This window comes from Ipomoea triloba, chromosome 5, assembly GCF_003576645.1.
Source record: "Ipomoea triloba cultivar NCNSP0323 chromosome 5, ASM357664v1".
Lineage (NCBI taxonomy): Eukaryota > Viridiplantae > Streptophyta > Magnoliopsida > Solanales > Convolvulaceae > Ipomoea > Ipomoea triloba.
In genome coordinates, this window is record NC_044920.1 from 31,153,826 (window position 1) to 31,173,886 (window position 20,061).

The window sequence follows — 20,061 nt, forward strand, 5'->3', positions numbered from 1 at the left end:
CACCATTATAAATAAAAATAAAAAGTCAAATATACTATTAATTCATACGTTAACATGCAATTGGATCCTTAAATTTTACATAAATGAGAATAAAAAGTCAAATATATACGTTTTAAATTAATCAAACAAGCTAAAATAATATAATTATATCAAATAAATAACTGGCATCAGTGATAGCTATTTATCTTATTTATGTGGCTTATTATATTGAAAGAATTTATTATGTGACACTAATCTAACATTATTTTAATTATTAAAAAGAATGAAGGCCATTTCCATAGGGAGACTATTGGTTTTATATTTGAAAATGAAGGTTTTACTAGATTATTACATAGAAATGAAAATATATGTATTCGTTTTTATACAGAGACAAAGAATTAGATGGAGATAGTGGTCATGCACTTCAAATTTAAATATTGTTCAAAAAAAAATTAAATAATAAATTATATTAATTAAAAAAAATTGAAGGCCCCTACCATAACTACATTCATCTCATTATTTTGTTTCCCACTACATATAAATAAATACATTTTTAAAGATAAATATAGACACAATTACACAAAGACAGGCTTCTAAAAATTATGCCATGATGTAATAACTTCTCGACAACTTCTTTTGGGATAATAAAGATCATTTTCACTGGCATTTCACACAAATTTCAAGCCCAAAAGATGTTGAGTTTGTGGGTGCACACAAACGGATCAAAAATAGCATATAAAATGGGCTCATCGTTTCAGCTCATTTCAGCCCGTATAAAAGCCTTCTGGTTTGATTGCGACAAATTACGCCATGAATCAGAATCTACCTTACATTGTAGGCCGTATTTCAAAAATAAGTTTCAACTTTTATATTTGTAGTTATCAACTTATCATATTATGTGTATTGAGTTATCTTAAGTGTACAAAAACTGTTAGCTGTAAATACAGAATACAATAACTAAAGGTACATAATTTTTGTTCACGATATAATATGAATCCTGGTGCCATGGTTCATGGTATAACAATTGTTTGACTGTACCACTTCAAACCATGACCTCCAACGATACTGTACTCTGTTCAATGATTCAATGAACATGAAATTTCTCTTTCAAAAAAAAAAATGAACATGAAATTTCAATCTCCTTTTTTTCCATTGGACGGCTAAACATCACATCCCTGCGCTTTAAAACTCTCTCCATTCGTTTGTCTTCATCACATCTTTCCACTCGTTTTTATTTTATTAAACATTATAAACAAAAATATATTCTGACTTGAATACTAATGTGGGCTCCGCTTTCGCCATTCAATTCTACTCCTTAATTTGCCACACAAAAATTCAATACTTACCATAGAACAATATTTACACGGTAAACCATAGTTCTGTTTTGTGTTATGAAATTTAGTATTTTAAAAGAATACATTATATACTTGAAACAAATTAATAATTATGTATTATGTTATAAATTTCAGTATTTTGTGGTGTGAAATTCTGTGTCTATAAACACAAATTATATACTTAAATCAGATTTAATAAATAAGTAAATATATAACATGTGTATGTATCTTGTGTTATTATTTTTGTGTTTTGTGTTGTAAAATTATGTCATTTACAGGTATGAATTATGTACCTCGTATTTTCAGTACAGGGTCCACAATGCTATGTTATGCGTCTTATGTTGTGATTTTTTGTGTTATAAAATTATATACATTACGAGTATGAATGATATACCTCATTATTTCGATCTAGAGTCCATAATGCTACGTGGACCCTAATGCATCATATAAATTGTCCAAAAAACTCATAAAATTACCAATTCAATATCGGATATATTAGAAATTGGCTTGGGTCGAACCAACCTAAGATAGAGATCAGCCATGCACAAAGCCTAGTTTCTCCTCTTTCACCACGGCCTCAGCCTCGGCCTTGCGTGTCTGGTGCGCAAAGGCTGGCATCAGCCTTGGACGCAGTCAAGTTGCAAGCACCGGCTCTTTTTTGCGCAGGTTGTATTATTCTAACAAACTACCTTAATATAATGTTTATTGCCTCCCAAGACCGAATAAATGGTCTTTAGGTATTTTTCCTAATAGTGATCAAAATTGACTAATAAGTTAATTATTTACCAAACAGGACCATTATATACTTATGCATACATATGATAAGTGCTATTCTTTTTCAAATAAAAGTCAACATTCTGTATTAAAAAAATCTGCATTGGGAGAAGAAAAGAAATCTGCATTTCATTTAATAAGTTACGGAGTAATAAATATGACAACTTTCCGTGGCCAAAAAAAAAAAAAAAACAACAACATTTGGGACGGGAATAAACAAGTATAGTATATATTCTCATTAGCGTGAACTCTCCGCTCTTTGCAGTATATCTTCTTCTCTGCATTTGGGTTACTGCGTGGTGCTGTGGTCGAATCAATACAGAAATGCAGATCTTTGTCAAAACCCTAACCGGAAAGACTATCACTCTCGAAGTCGAGAGTAGCGACACCATCGACAATGTCAAGGCCAAGATTCAGGTCTCAATTTCCCCTCTGTCCCTTTTGCTTCATATAGAATTTCGATTATGCTTTTTTTTTTTTTGGCCTTAGATTCGTTTTCTGTGTTATAGTTTCGGTATAAAGTTCTATTTGAATTTTTTGTTGTTCTGGTGAAAAAAAATGAGAAATCAAACTCGATTGCTTGTTATACTTTTGCCAAGTTCGATTGTGGCTGCTGTTTGGATTAAGCTTTCTCTCGTGGATATATTTCTTATATATTTGAAGTTAATTACATGCCGCTGACAACATAAAAAGGTATAAGCGTTTGAGGCTTGAATATTTGTTGCTCTGTTGACCTTATGCTGTTGCTGCTGGCTTAGGTCTTTTGTTTAATTTCACTAATATCAAAGGTTATATACAGCTGCAGTGTTTTAACATCCATATCTGTTTGTACATATGCGTGTGTAAGTCTGCTAGAGTGTTACGGGTTTGAGAGAAAATGAGTTAGTGATAAGAGCATGGACTCTGTCTTTGTTTAAAATCTGGATTCAATGATGTTTAATGCCTATTTGGTTTTGAGTGCATTCAGCTGATTTTTTAATGCTTGTTTGGCCAGGCTGCAACATATCTAAAAAGATCTGTTTTGGTGTGTTTAAAAAAAATTGTTGAAAATGTTATTAATATGTCGTTGAATACATATTAACATTTCCTTTTGAAATAGCTATGGAGTAAATAAGCTCCATAGCTTGGCCAAACAAACACAATCAGCAATATATGGAATGAGATCTTCTGTTTTATTTTGAATGAACTCCAAATAAAGTGTGATCCTCTTCTTTATTAATACGAGAGATGAATGAAATTTAATAGATGCATACTTCTGTATTGTCCTTTGTATTTTTCTCTCTGTTTCCCATATTGCCGTGCACTCACTTCTGTTTGATTGGCATATGAAATTTGTGTTGGTAACTGTTGCATTATTGCCTTCCAGTTGAACTTATACAGATTGTGTATGTTATTGCCAGGACAAAGAAGGTATCCCCCCTGATCAGCAGAGACTGATTTTTGCTGGCAAACAGTTGGAAGATGGAAGGACTCTGGCTGATTACAACATCCAGAAGGAATCAACACTTCACCTGGTTTTGAGACTTAGGGGAGGAACTATGATTAAAGTGAAGACTCTCACTGGGAAGGAGATTGAAATTGATATTGAACCAACTGATACTATTGATAGGATTAAGGAGCGAGTTGAGGAGAAAGAAGGAATACCTCCTGTGCAACAAAGGTTTGTTTGTTTGTTTGTTTGTTTTTTTTTTTTTTTTTGGTTGTTTTTTTGCTTTTACTTCTGTCTAAAATATGTAAAATAACTCAAACCAGTGACTTTTATTTGTGATGAACTTGATTTTTAGGCAGAGATTATTTACTACGGAGCATTAGTTACAGGTGCTTTCATAGGATTAGCAAACTTTGAAAACATGCTATGGCTGGTTCAAATTATTAATTTATATTTAGCTATTGGCCAATGAACTGTTGATCAAGTGGTATAAGCCTATGAATTTAGAAAAGGAGGTCATAGAATTGTAAAAACATTGCTATGTTGTCATGCCCTACTTTGATGCACCTCAAGGTGGGTAAGAATATCATAACATCGAGTGTTCTTTGTTAATTATTTTGATGGTCACATATTATACCCTGTGATCCTTTCTTGCAGGCTTATCTATGCTGGCAAGCAGCTTGCAGATGACAAGACAGCTAAAGATTATAACATTGAAGGTGGTTCTGTTCTTCACCTTGTCCTAGCACTGAGGGGTGGCCGTTTTTAGATGTTCCTTTTGTTGGATGGATTTGCAGTAAACAATTCGAGTTTTGTACTCTTGGATAATATGCACTTGTGGTTAAATACTCGAGTTTTGATGTACTTTTGGATAATATGCACTTATGGTTAAATACTTGCATGTGTATTCTATAATCCATTTGGCATTTGCCGGATAAATACCTATTGATGGTCTATCGGTTTGGCCTTTAGGACATGCTTGGCAAATTCAAAGGGAATTGATCTTTGATTTCTGGAATTTGAGGATCAAAGCTCATTTATCCACCTGTGCACTACCCATTTTGCTTCTATGATATATATAAATATAAATATGATTCGGTGGATTTAGGTTGCCACTGCATATCTTTGTCGTTACCTTACAATTGCCCTTCCTTGCAAAATGCAAACCAATCTGCATACAATCTTACTACAGGGAACCATCACAACCGATTCTTCTTGTTGCCTTACCCCTTCCTTGCAGAATCTGCATATGCAATCTTACTGAAGGAACCATCAACCTATCACAACCAATCGTATGCGAGTGCAATACTTTTTATTAAGGCACTTTAATATAAGTATAAAATATTGTTAATAATATCTAATTACAAAAAAGTCTCAATTTATGTTCTTAATACCTTCAAAGTTCAATTTTTTTTTTGAAACACTCGTGATTAAATCAATGTTTCTATTACCGGAGTTTGATCATGAGATCACTTATTTGGAATATAACTAAAAAGTGTTCCTACAGTAGATGAGTGATGGATATGCTACATATATTTATTGCGAGTGATATTTACTCTAGTTACTTTCAAGTGGAATGCCAATAAAAGACATTGTAAAAATATATAAAGTATCTAAAAGACTTTTATATTATACAATTTTATTTAATTGTGTCACAATTATAAACGCGAATATCATTCTAATTTCTAAACTCTCTCTATTTTTCTTTTCCCTAAATTAACAAAAAAGTAACGCTTAATAAATGAAAATAATTATTGTTTTTTATACAACTTTTATTATTATCTAATATAATTCAAAAAAGAAGAAGAAGAAGAAGAAGAGAAGTCATTTGGAAATAATAAATCTTTTGGACAACTCACAAGTCACAAGCCACAACTGGATAGTCCGGATATATAGGACTCGAGTTCGGGTTCGGGTTCGGATCAGCCCCCACACTCCCACAGGCCACAGTTCCAGCCTTCCAGGTCCTTCAACCTCCGACGTTCTTCGCGAGGTAGAAGCAATACGCAACTTCACAGCTGCGGCCAGTGTAGCTTCGATGCTATTGCAATGGAGAGCATCGAAGAATGCAACGATAACATCAATTTCATTACCGGCGGCAAAGAAGAAGCGGCAGCTGGAAGGAGCAGCGCTATATTCTCAGAGCTCAAATTGTACTGCATACAACTACTGGAACTCCATCAGAACCGTGTGAAAAGCACCTCTGCTGTATCTCAACTCCTTCAGCTTCTTCGCCGATCTCCTCATGAAGCCCTCCAGCCCTTCTTCGAGTAGGTGCCTATTTCCTTTCTACGTTGTTCTTTGAATTATGCAGAGTACAGTACAATTTTGCTAGCTTCCAATATTAAAAATTTCTGCTTTGTTGATTCCATTTGCCCGAGATGCAACTCCAGAAGTCCTATATCTACATGCCATTTAATGCATTTTACTAGGAGTTAGATAAAGCTCAGGCAGGAATACTTTAAGCCGCTTCAAATGATAATCATTGTTTTCCACTAGCAAAAAACTACTCCATAACTTTCTTCCAGAATTATTAGGTGGTACAATGGCCTTCAATGTCGATACTGCAGAGGTATATTGACTTAACAGCTATAGTGGATAGATGGAAAGATGATGAGATGTGATATGCAAACTAAGTTTGAGACATCTTGGGATTTGTAATAGCTTGTTATATGGTGCCATTATTAAGAATTTAAGACTTCAAATGGACGTAACTTATCTGAAGATTTTAAATGGACAGATTACTACTCTAACCCTGAAGAAAGGAATGCATTTCTCTTCTGTGGATGAGCTCTGCTACTTTTCATACAACATATGAACATGTTCTCCAAAGTTCAAAGCTTTCTTGGTTTCTGAATATTAGAGGAAAATTTGATAATTGTATACATGCCCTTTTTCAACCTGTGACAATCAGATTTCTCATTTATTTTGTCAGCTATACATTGTTTCCATTGCTGCTTCTACTGGATGCAGCAGTAGATTGTAGATCAAAACCAAATGAAGATTCAAGAGGAAGATCTATTATATCTAACTTCCCAGAGACTCCACTTAAAGTTGGTGACATTTTGGTAGAAGGTGTATTGAATTGTCTTGAGGAACTTCTGAAGAAATGCCATCTAGCATCTGTGGATCAGGTATTCAAACATTAAGACCCGTTTTTGTATTGAACTTTAATGGACATTATCAACTTGTTCTTTCTATAAATTGTCTTCTTCTCTGTCTCACATTTTCTTCTCTTTTTATTAAGCTTAAAGAAGTTAATTGGATAACTTTGGGAATTTGTTTTTTATTTTATTTTTTTTATGAGTCAGATTTTATTAAATGCAAAATAGATTGCAACTGAAGCACAACAAGGTACTTATATTGTGACTCTGAGAACCCTATGTCCTTTTCCAAAGACAAACTTGTAATATGGAGATCATAGCATATTGCCATATCCTACAACATTCCTGCAATTAATCATACTTGTTTGATGAACATCAATCAAAGTTAACCTAAGATGAACTATGACAGTCACTTGTGAGTTAACAAACCCAACCATCAAACTTGTATATAAGTCTCTCTGCTACGGCACCACCAGTTGTCCACTCCACCAGAAACACACCATCTTATGCATTAAAATATTTTCCAACAATAGCACTAATAAGTATATCATGAAATACTGTAAGTCTATTGATTTAAACTGCAGAGACTTTTATTATGATTCCTTAGAGAGTGTAAATGTTCCATTGCACATGTTGCACCCCATTTTGCTGTTATGCTTAGAAGGTGGAAGCTTTTATCTTCATCTTGATAACTTTTATTTATTTATTTATTTATTTTTAATATCAGTCATTCTTAAAGCTCTTTGTTGGAAATGTTAAGTTATATCTGTTGGAATTTATATTATACTTTTGCAGTTGGTTGTACTGCTGAAAAAGTTGACTCGAGGAGCATTGCTTTCTCCTCTGGAGGCTTCAGAAGAGTTTCGAGAAGGAGTAATAAGGTGTTTTAAAGCACTACTGCTAAATCTTCGTCCTTGTTCTGATGACTCATGTCCATGCAAGAAAATCAGTTCTTGGCCTGTGCTTTTAGAAGTAGAGAGTTTGCAACTGCCACCTTTCTCAAAGTGTGACTTAAAACAAGAAGAATGTTTGCTTGCATTTCTCCAGTCTGAAACTGCTTCTGCTGCAGTTGGACATTGGCTGTCACTTCTGCTCAAGGTATTCAATATTCCACCTAGTGCTGATGATTCACTCTTAGGGATTTATGATTTATCTATTTCTCTGTGGTACTAATAAAATGTATATAGTCTCTGTCCAAAAAAGAACTAATATGCATTGTTTACTTTCTGAACTTGATCTTGGAATTTGCATAAAGGCTGCAGATATTGAGGCTGGACGAGAGCTTCGAGGCAGTGCCACAATTCGTATAGAATGTTTCACAACACTGCGGATGCTTATTGCCAAGGTAACTTCCCTTTCTCTTCTTTGTCAGTTTGTCCTATGTTTTGTATGTTGTGCAATTGGCGCATAGGTTGTGTTGCCAGAGGTATAAATTCATCACTACTTGGCATGAGCTTTACCTTTCTTTCATCCATCAGGACAAGGGAGCTTAAACTACAGAGAAATCCACATACTTGGTGTATTTACTCTCACATTAATCTATTTCATGATTATGGACCTTATAATTCTATTCATGCTGTAAGGTTTGCATGTGAGAAAATGTGAAATTGCATGAGAATGAAGAATAGAAAGAAGAGACACGGATGGCTGTGAAGTTATTAAGTCAAGAGAACTTGCTTATTTTTTAGGCATCCGTTTCTTATTGTTGTTGCAGATTTCTGTTTGTCATAACCAATTAGTAATTACTGTACAGAACTTCTAATGGCTTGAAAACAATTTCATAAATTATAACATTACTAATTTTAGCTGATCTCTGACAGGTTGGGGATGGAGATGCGTTAGCTTTCTTTTTGCCGGGTGTTGTTAGTCAAATTGGTAAAGTTTTGCATGCCTCAAAGACTATGATCAGTGGGGCTGCTGGCAGTGCTAAAGCTTTAGAAGAAGCCATTAGAGGCCTAGCTGAATTTCTTATGATAGTTCTTAAGGACAAGTCAAATTTATCTTCTATTACTGTGCCCTTCGATGATGTCCCTGACTTCCACTCTGACAGTGAGAAGTCACCTCTGTTGCTACTACAGAAACTTCGTCACTTGCCCAACCAAATGCAGGACCATGGTAATGTAGTAATTAAAGATTTGACTGAAGCTGATGATGGAGGCATCCCTGTATGTGACTCCAGTGAGAGAGGAAGCATCAATGCTGGAAACATGCCTCATTCATTGCGTGTCTATCGTACGAAACAATGGATTACTGATACCTCTTCTCATGTTGATAAGCTATTGTCTGCAACATTTCCTCATGTAGGTTATGATTAACCCTCTCTGTGGCACTTATAGTTGTTAGTTGTTCCTTAATTCAGTTAATTTGGATGGACTAATACCTATGTTTCTTAGCTTTGTATGCATTCAAGCAAAAGGGTGAGACAAGGACTTTTAGCTGCTATACAAGGACTGTTAACAAAATGTTGTTACACATTGAAGAGTAGCAGATTGATGCTTTTGGTAAGCAAGGAACTGGTTTTAAACTTTTAATGCTGACTATTCTATATATAAAAGAATATATGTTTCCCTTACTAATGAGCTTCTGCTGAATATGCTAATTTTATGGGAGTTGCTGATGCAGGAGTGTTTATGTATTTTGGTCTGTGATGATTCTGAAGATGTGTCTTTAGCTGCGCAAGCTTTCTTTAGATATTTGCACTCATCACATGGGAAGCATCACATAAAACATGATTTCACCCAGATTTTTAGAAGGTGGCACCATTCTTTTTTCTTTCTTCCCTTTGATATATTGTGGCTCAAAGGCTGGTGCTTAGTTCCGAAATGGTTATCTTAGAAATTGTACTTGTTTGCAGGCTCATCGAGAAGCTTCCAAAAGTGATCCTAGAAAATGAGGAATCTCTTGCAGTGTCACATGCCCGGAAATTATTTGTCGTGATATACTTTTCAGGCCCTCAACTTGTGACCGACTACCTCCTTCAGTCTCCTGTATGTTGACAATCTTGACCTTAATTTAGTTTTTGTTTGTTAATTATTATTACTATTATTTTGATTGAGCAGCTATGGATCTTGACAAGACGCCATGATTTAATAGATTGTTATTTACACACTCACTACTAATTGAGTATACTAGATGCGATTCTGTGAATTGTATAAGATATATTAGATTTGAATCTCCTACCTTACTACCTAGCTGCTTCTATCCATTGTAGCAACGCCTAAGTATTTTAAAATGTCCATAATATGGATATTTTGTAGGGCAACTAGGGATATCATTAATCAACTCTGAATTGTTTGTTTATGACTTCCAATGGGATGTGTAGGTAACTGCTGCTAAGTTCTTGGATGTTTTTGCCCTCTGCATGAGTCAAAACTCTGTTTTTGCTGGTTCTCTGGAGAAGCGTATTATAACAAGGAATTCCTCAACTGGTGGTTATATGCGCTCTATAGCAGAGATGAAAGCTATCATAGATTGCAACCCTGAACATTTTGAATTTTCAGAAAGTAGAAAAACAAAAGCACAGTATTCTGCAGAAAGTATATCGGATGAGTATGAGCTCCCACGCATGCCTCCTTGGTTTGTTCATGTTGGTAGCCAGAAGTTGTACCATGCGCTAGCTGGGATCCTTAGACTTGTAGGTTTATCTCTATTTGCAGGTTGTAATCATTCTCAGTGTTTATGGACTATATTTGTTGCTTTTTCGTGATTTGAGCAATTGAGCTTAACCTTTTAATTTGGTGTTTCTTTGGATAGACTCTCAAAGTGAGGGGGGTCTCTCTATAATAATGGATGTCCCCCTGGAGAACTTGCGTAAATTGATTTCAGAGGTCCGGATGAGGGAATATAATAATGAAAGTTGGCATTCGTGGTATAAAAGAACTGCTTCAGGACTTGTTATACGAAGGGCTAGTACAGCAGCTTGTGTCCTTAATGAAATGCTATTTGGTTTGTCAGAGCAAGCAATACATAATTTTTCAAAGATGTTTTCAAAGTCCAGTGTTGAATGGCAAGAACTCAAGCATAATGAAGATGGGAATCAACCTGGAAATGTTGATGATGTTGTCTCAATAGATCTTGTTTGGAGAATTTGCCTAGACAAGGGTTCTAGGAGTCAAGTTGTTGACTATGTGGGCTGTGTATTGCATGAATACCTATCATCTGAAATCTGGAGTCTTCCAATTGATGGTAAAGATCTTTTTCAGCAATCTCACAATGAGGAAGGGGACATGAATTTATATTTCTTCCACGACACTGGGATGCTGCACCAGGAAATTACTATTTTCCATAACTAATGCAATTCTTTCCAGGATTATTTATCTCATCAGCATTCTTGCTAGTGGATTCTGTTTGCAGTATTCTTATTCTTGTTTTGTTCTTTTCAAACAGGTTATTATTGATGGGATTGGTATCTTCTGTATGTGCCTTGGGAAAGATTTTTCTTCATCTGGATTTCTTCATTCATCTCTTTGGTTGTTGCTTCAGAACCTTATTTGCTCAAATTTTCTGATCAGAAGTGCATCAGATGCAGTCTTGCACATTATTGCTGCTATGCATGAGTATGAAACGGTAAGCAATTATTGATACAGTTCTTACATTTTGTGGCTTGGGCCTTGGTACTAATTCATAAACTATTTGCAGGTGGGACACTTAGTTTTAGAAAATTCAGATTATATCATTGATTCAGTATGTAGGGAACTCCGTCATCTTGATCTCAATCCAAATGTACCAAATATACTTGCAGCCATGCTTTCATACGTAGGAGTTGCTCACAAAATATTACCATTGTTGGAGGAGCCAGTACGTTTCTTAAAGCATGTTGCTTTTTTACGCAAAAGTCTTGCCCACCCCCGTTCCCAAAGAAAAAATATTTTATAATATCTGGCTACGTGTGGACACAATTGAATATATTTTCTCCTTGTAAGTTGCAATATCTTTAGCCTGATAGAATATTCATGCAGATGCGTGCTGTTTCCACAGAGCTTGAAATTCTTCAAAGGCATCGGCATCCAGACTTGACAATTTCCTTCTTAAAGGTCATCTCTACCTTTGTTATGCTGCTGCTTTATCCTGAAAGTAACACAGATAACTAGATGTTTAAAGGAAAACAGATAAGAATATAAAATAGGTGATTGAAGGAAAAACATCACAAATTCTTTATAAATCAACCATTGTATGTTTGTATTTATTGATGCTGTGCAATGGCTCTTCCTTGAAGGAAAAACACTAAGTATTGTTAATGTATTATCCTCCACATGGCACAAACTACCACCTTCTCAAGGATGCATAATAACCTCATTCCTATTTCCACTGTGGTAACATCTTATGTAAAGGAAAATCAACCATTTGCTCCTTGTGTAGCAAGCCCATATTGCCAGTCAACTAGGAAAATCAACCATTTGCTCCTTGGGTATGAAGAATGCTCCATTAGGCCCAACTGCTTAAAACTGGGCAACACTATATTAAACAATGATAATAAAATGATCTTAAACAAAGTACCATAGATTCTAATATTGTAGAATTACATGAGAAATGTTTTTTGATTCAACATCACTTAGTGACACCATTGTAATTCCATTGTGGCTATATCATCAATAAGAGAACTTGTAGAATTTTTTATTTGTTTGGTTGGTGTCATTACTAATTTATGATTACTGTTCTTCTCTTCTTTTAGGCAGTGGCAGAAATAGTTAAGGCATCAAAACATGAGGCTAGTTCTCTGCCTGATCAATCACTGTCATTTTGCAAGAACGTGAAATCTAAAATGTTTGATTTAGAGAAGAAAACAGGAAGGTTCTCAAATGAGACAAGACCCTTCAGTGATGATGAAGTTGATATGGACTCAAGAGAACCTGGTTAGTAACTAGTTGATTTAATTATGTTTGGTGATATGTCACATAAAGCCTCTGTAATTTGGTTGCACGAAAAATTTGCATTTGACAACATATTGTTCTTGCAGGAATAATTATCCATTCCAATGATCCTGACATGCAAATAGAAGAATGGGAGTCTATGTTGTTCAAATTGAATGACTCAAGAAGGTATAGGCGCACAGTTGGATCTATGGCAGGTTCATGTTTAATTGCAGCAACTCCATTGCTTTCTTCAGCTGAACACATTCCATGCTTGCTAGCACTTGACATAGTTGAGGTATGATGAGTATCCTATCATTGCTTCTTATGGCATTTGTGTAAACTACATATATTAAATGATAATATTTATGCCATGTTTATGGCAAATGGCTGAGCACAAATCTCATTACTGGAGAAAGGGGAAGCTGAACAAAGGGTGCCATAAAAGTCACCACATTGTTCAGAGTGACTGCTCTAGAGTTCAGTTTAGCCTAGCCGCAGGGTAAGTACCTTGCCAGGCATGTGGCTTAGGTTCAGATCCAATATCCTTCATGAAGCACAAGCTGGGTCAAATAAGCTCCTATTAAGATTGCTTATAATTCTTTTTTTTTTCTCTCAAATTTCAATTCATTACTAACTATTCCATAAAAAGATTTATGATATTCATGCACATCCTTTTCTACTTCTTGAACCATAGAGGCAGTTTGTTTTTTTTTTTTTTTTTTTCTTCTTCTTAAATTTGATTGTTTAATGTTGTCTAGGATGGCATATTTGTGATTGCCAAGGTGGAGGAAGCCTACAAGCATGAGAAAGAATCTAAGGAGGCAATTGAACATGCATTTAGTTTGTGTTCATTTCATAATCTTGGGGATACTTTGGATGATGATGAAACTGTGGAGAATAGATTACTCCCAGCTGCAAATAAAATATGGCCTTTCTTGGTTTCTTGTGTTCGAAATAAGAATCCCCTGGTGAGTGATTATCATTATGCTTGTTCCCTAAACCTGAATGATTAAGCTTTAATTTCTCTTTAGCATCACATTACAGCACTGATGATTCTAAGGTGCATAAAAGTTACAGGTACATAATAGTAATTGTTAGGATTAGTGGGAATTTATGCAATATAGTATAGAGGAAAATGCCTTGGAATAGCATATAATCTATGGCATGACAGATAAATTTTGTACACCATGCATATTGTAATGCCTGATTATTATTATTATAGCTATAGCTAGTTTCTTTTGTGGGTTTGAAAATTGTTATTTGATTTGTGGTTTGGTCTAAGCAGGGTGTTCGGAGATGTATGCGTGCAATTAGTAACATAGTGCAAATATGTGGGGGTGACTTTTTTTCGCGACGCTTTCACACTGATGGAGTGCACTTGTGGAACCTTTTGAGCACATCACCATTCCAAAGGAGACCCCTTTCAAAAGAAAAGATGCCCTTACTACAGCTCCCATACAGGGGCTGCAAATCCTCAAATTCAGAAGATTCATCAGTAGCAGAGGCTTCTGATGTAAAAGTCCAGGTGGCAGTTCTGAGTATGCTGGCTGAGTTGAGCAAGAACAGAAGAAGTGCTTCAGCATTGGAAGCAGTCCTTAAGAAGGTGTGTGGTCTTGTTGTAGGGGTTGCATGCAGTGGTGTAAAAGGTGTTCAAGAAGCAGCTATAAATGCCCTTAGTGGATTGGCAAGGATGGACCCTGACCTTGTATGGCTGCTTGTAGCTGATGTTTACTACTCAAAGAAGAAGGATGTGGTTTCACCACCAAACATGGAGTTTCCTGCGATATCTCAGATTTTGCCTCCCCCTTCATCTGATAAACAGTATCTTTATGTATTGTATGGGGGGCAGAGTTATGGGTTCGACATTGATGTCAATTCTGTAGAGACTGTGTTCAGAACATTGAATTCCCAGGTCTTCACCGCACAGGCACAGATGTACAGTTAAAAATATTCTACAAGTCTGGCAAGGTAGCCATTTAAATTTAACAACGATTTGTGTTAAAAACAGATTTTGGAGACAGTTTAGACTAATTAAATATCAAAAGTATAATTTTGGAATTTATAAAATAAAATAAATATCCAAAGTTTAATAATAATAATAATAATAATAATAGCACGGAACTATTAAAACTTACAGATTTGGAGTTAATTCTCTCTTTGGCAACCTACTTAAATACAATAATAGGTGAAAAATATCTCTACTTTACAGAAAAAAAAAATATCGTAGAGAAAGTTTAAAAAGTTAATAAGATTTTGAATATCACTTTTTAGTGTAGCTGGACAGATTCAGTACGATGCAATCTAAAAACAAGTAGGATTATATTCACAATGTAATAAAGATATTACATTAGAGTTTATTATTCCTAATAAAAATTTTACAGGATTTTAGTCCACAATATGTATAAATATAAATCCCTCATTAGTACAATTATACCTACGAGTCTACAACTCCGCCACTGTTGGCTGCAGCTGATGCCCGCGTCGCGGTGACAGTTCATCATCATCACTCATCTCCCTCAGTGGCAACGGTTGCTGGATTCTTGTTTCTTTTGATACTGATACTGATTTGATTTGATCTAATACGCACCGCATAGTATACTCTCTCCTTTTCATCCAATTCAGAACCGGACAAGAAATCCCCCCCCTCTCTCTCTCTCTCTCTCTCTCCGTCTATGTTCTATATCCCGTGACTTTAATGGCATCTTCCGTTTTCGCTAGAACTCTATTTGCCACCCGCTGTGTTTTTTATCCTTCTTCTTCTTCATCCGCCATCTTCCGCAAGCTCCAATTCAAGTCTTCCTTTCTCGTAAGTTTCTTCTTCATCTTTGCTTGATTGCCTTTATTTCTATACTATACATGCTGCGTGCTGTCTGTAGTCTGCACTCCTTAATCATTACCGTATGTGATGTTATATATATAAATTTCCAGTCTTTATTTCTTCAGTTTGATTTACTTCATCGATTTGGTATTGCCGTCTGGACGTCTGTGATATTGTTTGATTGATGATTTTGTATCACTTGGTTGGTTCTGCTCATATTTCGGTTCATTATTGTGTGTAAAGTTTGAAATTTTGTATTCTCTTAGTGTTTCTTTTATTGGGACTACACAATCGTGTTTTGTATGGGCATCAAGTAAAAAAAAAAAAAAGAAGAAAAGCACTGGTGTTGAGCCCACTTGTGTACTTTATGCTTTGGCACCTATTTACTTCGGTTTGTATAGATATTTAGTTTCATGTATTACTTATTTAGAGATAAGAGCTCATGAACACAATGTTTTTTCTTTTGTTGCTAACAGAATAGGCCATTGTACTCGCAAGCATCTTTCTCCCACTTATCATATCAGGTTGCCAGTTCTGTTGCTTTTCGCATGGCTTCATCACTGTCTGGGGCTCAAATATCATTCTCACCAGCATCCTTGACAACAACTGAACCTGTTGTGTCAGTTGACTGGCTGCACACTAAACTCCGAGATCCTGATATGAAGGTTAGACTGTGGCTTTGTTTTCTGTGAGATGCACTGATAAAACTTGATGTCTTAGGACTAATCTATTCTGGTTTCCTATATCAAATCTACTTCTGAGATCAAATTCTGAGGTTTTCTATAAAGTATAAACTACTCTGTGTTGTTCATTATAGTATTTGATATTAATTGTTATTTCAGGTATTGGATGCATCCTGGTACATGCCAGATGAGCAGAGAAATCCACTTCAAGAGTATCAGGTACTGAATACCTATGAACTTTGGATTAGATTTGCTTCCATACTTGATTAGGCAGTCTGTACTATAGTGTTTTACTTTATAACTGAAGAGTGTTTCTATTCACAATATTTGTTACATCTTATTGTAACAGGTGGCACACATTCCTGGTGCACTGTTCTTTGACTTAGACGGCATAGCTGATCGAACTACTAATGTAAGATTTCTCATCTTTACTTGTTCCCTGCTCTCTTTCAATTAATAAAATTGCTGCTGAACAAATTGGCATTCTCTCGTTTAATGAGATCTGTAGTGCATGAGTACCTCTTTTCTCTAGTTTGAATGTCTTTCATCTGGAAATTATTTCTCCACTTCACTGGAGATAAGGAAAGGTGTTACATTTTGTCAGTTATATAACAAAAATTTTCAACATTTGAAATACACTCAAGACTCAAAATCCATTTGATAAACTTTGTTAGATTGATTAGCTATTTTTTCCCCTTGTGATACACAAAGCTCTAATTTTGAATGATGTATCAGCTGCCACATATGTTGCCATCAGAAGAAGCATTTGCTGCTGCTGTCTCTGCTCTTGGTATTGAGAACAAAGATGGGGTGGTTGTCTATGATGGGAAGGGAATCTTCAGTGCAGCCCGTGTTTGGTGGTGAGTTTGGATTCATTTTTCAGTTAAATGAGTTTGGTTCTTCAGTGCACCTGTTTTGTATGGGTTATATATTAATTTTAGAATGCTTAAGCAGGATGTTTCGAGTTTTTGGGCATGATCGAGTTTGGGTTTTAGATGGAGGCTTGCCTAGATGGCGTGCTTCTGGATATGATGTTGAATCAAGTGCATCTGGTGATGCAATTTTGAAAGCTAGTGCTGCCAGTGAGGCAATTGAGAAAGTATATAAAGGACATACAGTAAGTGAATATTTGACATGCAAATTCCTCGTACTCATTTCTGGTTCTTGCGATAACCTGTGATTTTTAAAATTTGTAGTCTGAGTTGACTAGCATTTTCTTCTATTATTTCAGTTTACATTTAGGTGCCTGTCAGCTATATAATTCATAATTGGTAAACATATATGCTAACAAACTTCTATATTTGCAGGTTGTACCTATCACATTTCTGACCAAGTTTCAGCCACATCTTGTCTGGACACTTGAGCAGGTCTGTCTTTTACTTCTTTAATTGCTTCATGATAAAATTTTGAGCTTGTTTTGGAGACTGTTGCATTGGCATGGAGGTCTAGATTGATTACCTAGTGCATAGTGAAATTTAGAGGCTAAAATATGTGATATTGCAGATAAATACCTTTTTATCTTTATCATGAATAAACTTCCTAGCATATTAGCATTCTCTTAAGAATGTTTTCACATTTATGATTGTATACTTGCATGAAAAACAGGCATGCCCTATAGTTTATATTTGGTTTTACCACACACTCCTTGATGTTTCTCCATCTAATTGGCTATTCAATTCTGTAAATGCTATGCTATTTGCCTTTCTCAATTTCAAGACCTTCCTTTGCACTTTCAGGTTTTGAACAACATTGAGGAAAAGTCACATCAGCATATAGATGCTCGATCAAAAGCTAGGTATACTTTGGTCAGCATATATCTTACCAGTTTGCTGCATCTTGCATTTGTCACAATTCTTTTAGAAGAGGTTGCACTTTGTTTGCCAGTTTTTTTTTTTTTTTGAGATCATTAATAAAGGATTACAATTTTTTAATCCTTGTGTGGTTGGCCAGATAAATAGTAACTTAATTAGCAAAAATAATGAAGCAACTTGTTTATTCATTCTCTCACAGTCCCTTGCTACTCACTAACTCACCAATCATTTGGGTTTAAACCGAATATGATTGAAGATTGTATTTATGGCTCTTAAATAATTATATGAAAAGGCTTTTATGTATATAAAGATAAAGATTACAAAAAATGCATTCTGAAGAATTGTTGATGTGATTTTAGAAAATGTAGTTTATATGAAATTTTTTATATAAGAGCTAAATCCTTTGCAGATTTGATGGGGTTGCACCAGAGCCTCGAAAAGGAATACGGAGTGGACATGTTCCTGGTAGCAAATGCATTCCTTTTACACAGGTAAAGGACTGTTAGTTAGTGGTAACTAATGATCTTTTTGAAGATTTTAGGCGTGGATGATGCTTAGAGCAATTCTCTAAAAAAAAAAAAAAGAATTAGTGATGAAAAATATTCAACAAAAGCAAACTCCTCTCAGTAGCACACAATTTAGTTTATTGCTAGATACATCTTTTAAAGTTTGTCACTATTTAGAAGGTACATATATCAGATAACATCAGTCTACTCTGACAAGTTATTTGTGAATGTTGCTTCTGTTTCCATGTGTTTAATTCGAACTATTGTACTATGGAGCATTCAAATACGTGTACCACTTTGTGCTTGCCTTTTGGCAGATGTTAAATGGTTCCCAGACACTCTTATCTGCAGAGGAGCTGAAGAAAAAATTCGACCAAGAAGGTAAGAATAAGCTTCAGGAGTAGTAATCTAGAGTATGTTAAGATTTTTTTAGTGAAGCAAAATTTTGCTTTTGTTGGAAAGTTATGTGGATTTTTACTGCCTTGTTATGTGCATAAAAGTTGGACATTTTATGGTTAAGTTGTCCTCCTTTGTTTTATACCTAAGCCTTTTGCATCCATTTGATTTGTTAAAGCATTTCCTGGTTCAAGTTTGGCCATTTGCAGAGTAGATCCAGCATTGTCAATGGTTTAAAGCTTTTTTTTTTTGTTAATTGTTTTATTTGAGAAATAAAGATACCTTCACTTAAATCTTTCTTGATTTTCGCATGTAGAGTAGTTTAGCAACTTTTGAATACACAATAATTTCCCGTGTCTTTTTATTCACATTCTTGGTTGCCTTATCTTTTGTCAGGGATCTCTCTGGACAGCCCTATAGTAACTTCATGTGGCACTGGCGTTACTGCTTGCATTCTTGCATTGGTATCTTTCTCCCTTCCTCCCTTATATGAGTTTTAAACAAGTTATGGTTTTTTTTTTCTTAGGCATGCTTATAGTAGCACGCATCGTATATAAAAGCCATTGCCATTTTTATCTTTTCAGGGACTTCATCGACTAGGGAAAACTGATGTTGCAGTCTACGATGGCTCATGGACTGAATGGGGAGCAAATCCTGAAACCCCGGTCTCCACTTCTGAAGCTCAGGAGCCATGATTTTGTGATCTAAGAAGACATCCCTACTGTTCAGTTGTTGGATGTGGGATTGGAAAAATGTGTTTACGTTTTTTAACGTACCTGGTTATTTTTTAGTCTAAACAAGTTGTGATTGAATGAATATTGTCCACCTAACCCGGTGGGTGGGTATAAAAGTTATCAGTTTCTCTATTCTCCCCCCTTGCAAGAGGAAGCTATAATTTCAACTGTGTATTCTGGATGCTTTTTTTTTTTTTTTTTTTTTTTTTTTTTTNTTTTTTTTTTTTTTTTTTTTTTTTTTTTTTTTTGCAATACAATATAGAGGGGAAACCCCAGGCTGAGTCTCATAAACAAAACAGCCTACACCGTCTCAAGAATGAGACGATCGCAAACAGCCCCTAGTTGATCGTTATACACAAAGTTAATGCATCCGGGAGGGGGTGAAACAAAAAGGGTCATGATCTCTCTAGAATTGCACCCATGCTTTGCTAAATAATCCGCAACAGTGTTTTGTTCACGGAATATATGCACCAGAGAAGAATTCCCACTTTTCCGGATGAGATCTCTGCATTTAATCCCCAACTGCCCCATGTTGTTCCCTCCCCGACTGTTCTCATTAAGACACTTGGTCAACTCCTTACTGTCGCTTTGAATCTCCATGTCGAGGATTCCTTTAGTTGCTGTCCATTGCAAGGCTAGAT

At 35.4% G+C, this 20,061-nt stretch overlaps 3 protein-coding genes across 3 annotated transcripts; all 3 read left to right on the forward strand.

The window, feature by feature from the left end:
• Positions 1-2,302: 2,302 nt before the first annotated feature.
• On the forward strand, positions 2,303-4,534 carry LOC116019138 (ubiquitin-NEDD8-like protein RUB2). Its single transcript, XM_031259256.1, has 3 exons — positions 2,303-2,504; positions 3,488-3,747; positions 4,174-4,534. Exons 1-3 carry the CDS (start codon positions 2,412-2,414, stop codon positions 4,283-4,285), a joined length of 465 nt encoding a protein of 154 aa, XP_031115116.1. The 5' UTR covers positions 2,303-2,411; the 3' UTR covers positions 4,286-4,534.
• An 838-nt stretch (positions 4,535-5,372) lies between these two features.
• LOC116019112 lies at positions 5,373-14,516 on the forward strand. Its single transcript, XM_031259208.1, has 17 exons — positions 5,373-5,786; positions 6,452-6,650; positions 7,416-7,718; positions 7,876-7,965; positions 8,441-8,920; positions 9,014-9,121; positions 9,243-9,373; positions 9,475-9,607; positions 9,943-10,276; positions 10,374-10,888; positions 11,007-11,186; positions 11,259-11,417; positions 11,579-11,653; positions 12,292-12,472; positions 12,577-12,767; positions 13,231-13,440; positions 13,758-14,516. Exons 1-17 carry the CDS (start codon positions 5,566-5,568, stop codon positions 14,415-14,417), a joined length of 4,170 nt encoding a protein of 1,389 aa, XP_031115068.1. The 5' UTR covers positions 5,373-5,565; the 3' UTR covers positions 14,418-14,516.
• A 383-nt stretch (positions 14,517-14,899) lies between these two features.
• Positions 14,900-19,578, forward strand: LOC116019129 (thiosulfate/3-mercaptopyruvate sulfurtransferase 2). The gene is made up of 12 exons (XM_031259247.1): positions 14,900-15,278; positions 15,767-15,955; positions 16,133-16,192; positions 16,323-16,385; positions 16,709-16,833; positions 16,928-17,090; positions 17,281-17,340; positions 17,710-17,768; positions 18,194-18,275; positions 18,608-18,671; positions 19,083-19,150; positions 19,271-19,578. Exons 1-12 carry the CDS (start codon positions 15,168-15,170, stop codon positions 19,379-19,381), a joined length of 1,155 nt encoding a protein of 384 aa, XP_031115107.1. The 5' UTR covers positions 14,900-15,167; the 3' UTR covers positions 19,382-19,578.
• Positions 19,579-20,061: the final 483 nt, after the last annotated feature.

What these genes read in the sequence shown, in the direction of transcription:
- LOC116019129 (XM_031259247.1), top strand. Translation starts at nt 15,168, where the DNA reads ATGGCATCTTCCGTTTTCGCTAGAACTCTATTTGCCACCCGCTGTGTT. An exon ending in TCCGAGATCCTGATATGAAG is followed by an intron (nt 15,956 to 16,132) that starts GTTAGACTGTGG and finishes TTGTTATTTCAG; the next exon opens with GTATTGGATGCATCCTGGTA. An exon ending in TAGCTGATCGAACTACTAAT is followed by an intron (nt 16,386 to 16,708) that starts GTAAGATTTCTC and finishes ATGATGTATCAG; the next exon opens with CTGCCACATATGTTGCCATC.
- LOC116019112 (XM_031259208.1), top strand. Translation starts at nt 5,566, where the DNA reads ATGGAGAGCATCGAAGAATGCAACGATAACATCAATTTCATTACCGGC. An exon ending in ATCTAGCATCTGTGGATCAG is followed by an intron (nt 6,651 to 7,415) that starts GTATTCAAACAT and finishes ATACTTTTGCAG; the next exon opens with TTGGTTGTACTGCTGAAAAA. An exon ending in TTCACCCAGATTTTTAGAAG is followed by an intron (nt 9,374 to 9,474) that starts GTGGCACCATTC and finishes ACTTGTTTGCAG; the next exon opens with GCTCATCGAGAAGCTTCCAA.
- LOC116019138 (XM_031259256.1), top strand. Translation starts at nt 2,412, where the DNA reads ATGCAGATCTTTGTCAAAACCCTAACCGGAAAGACTATCACTCTCGAA. An exon ending in ATGTCAAGGCCAAGATTCAG is followed by an intron (nt 2,505 to 3,487) that starts GTCTCAATTTCC and finishes TGTTATTGCCAG; the next exon opens with GACAAAGAAGGTATCCCCCC. An exon ending in ATACCTCCTGTGCAACAAAG is followed by an intron (nt 3,748 to 4,173) that starts GTTTGTTTGTTT and finishes CCTTTCTTGCAG; the next exon opens with GCTTATCTATGCTGGCAAGC.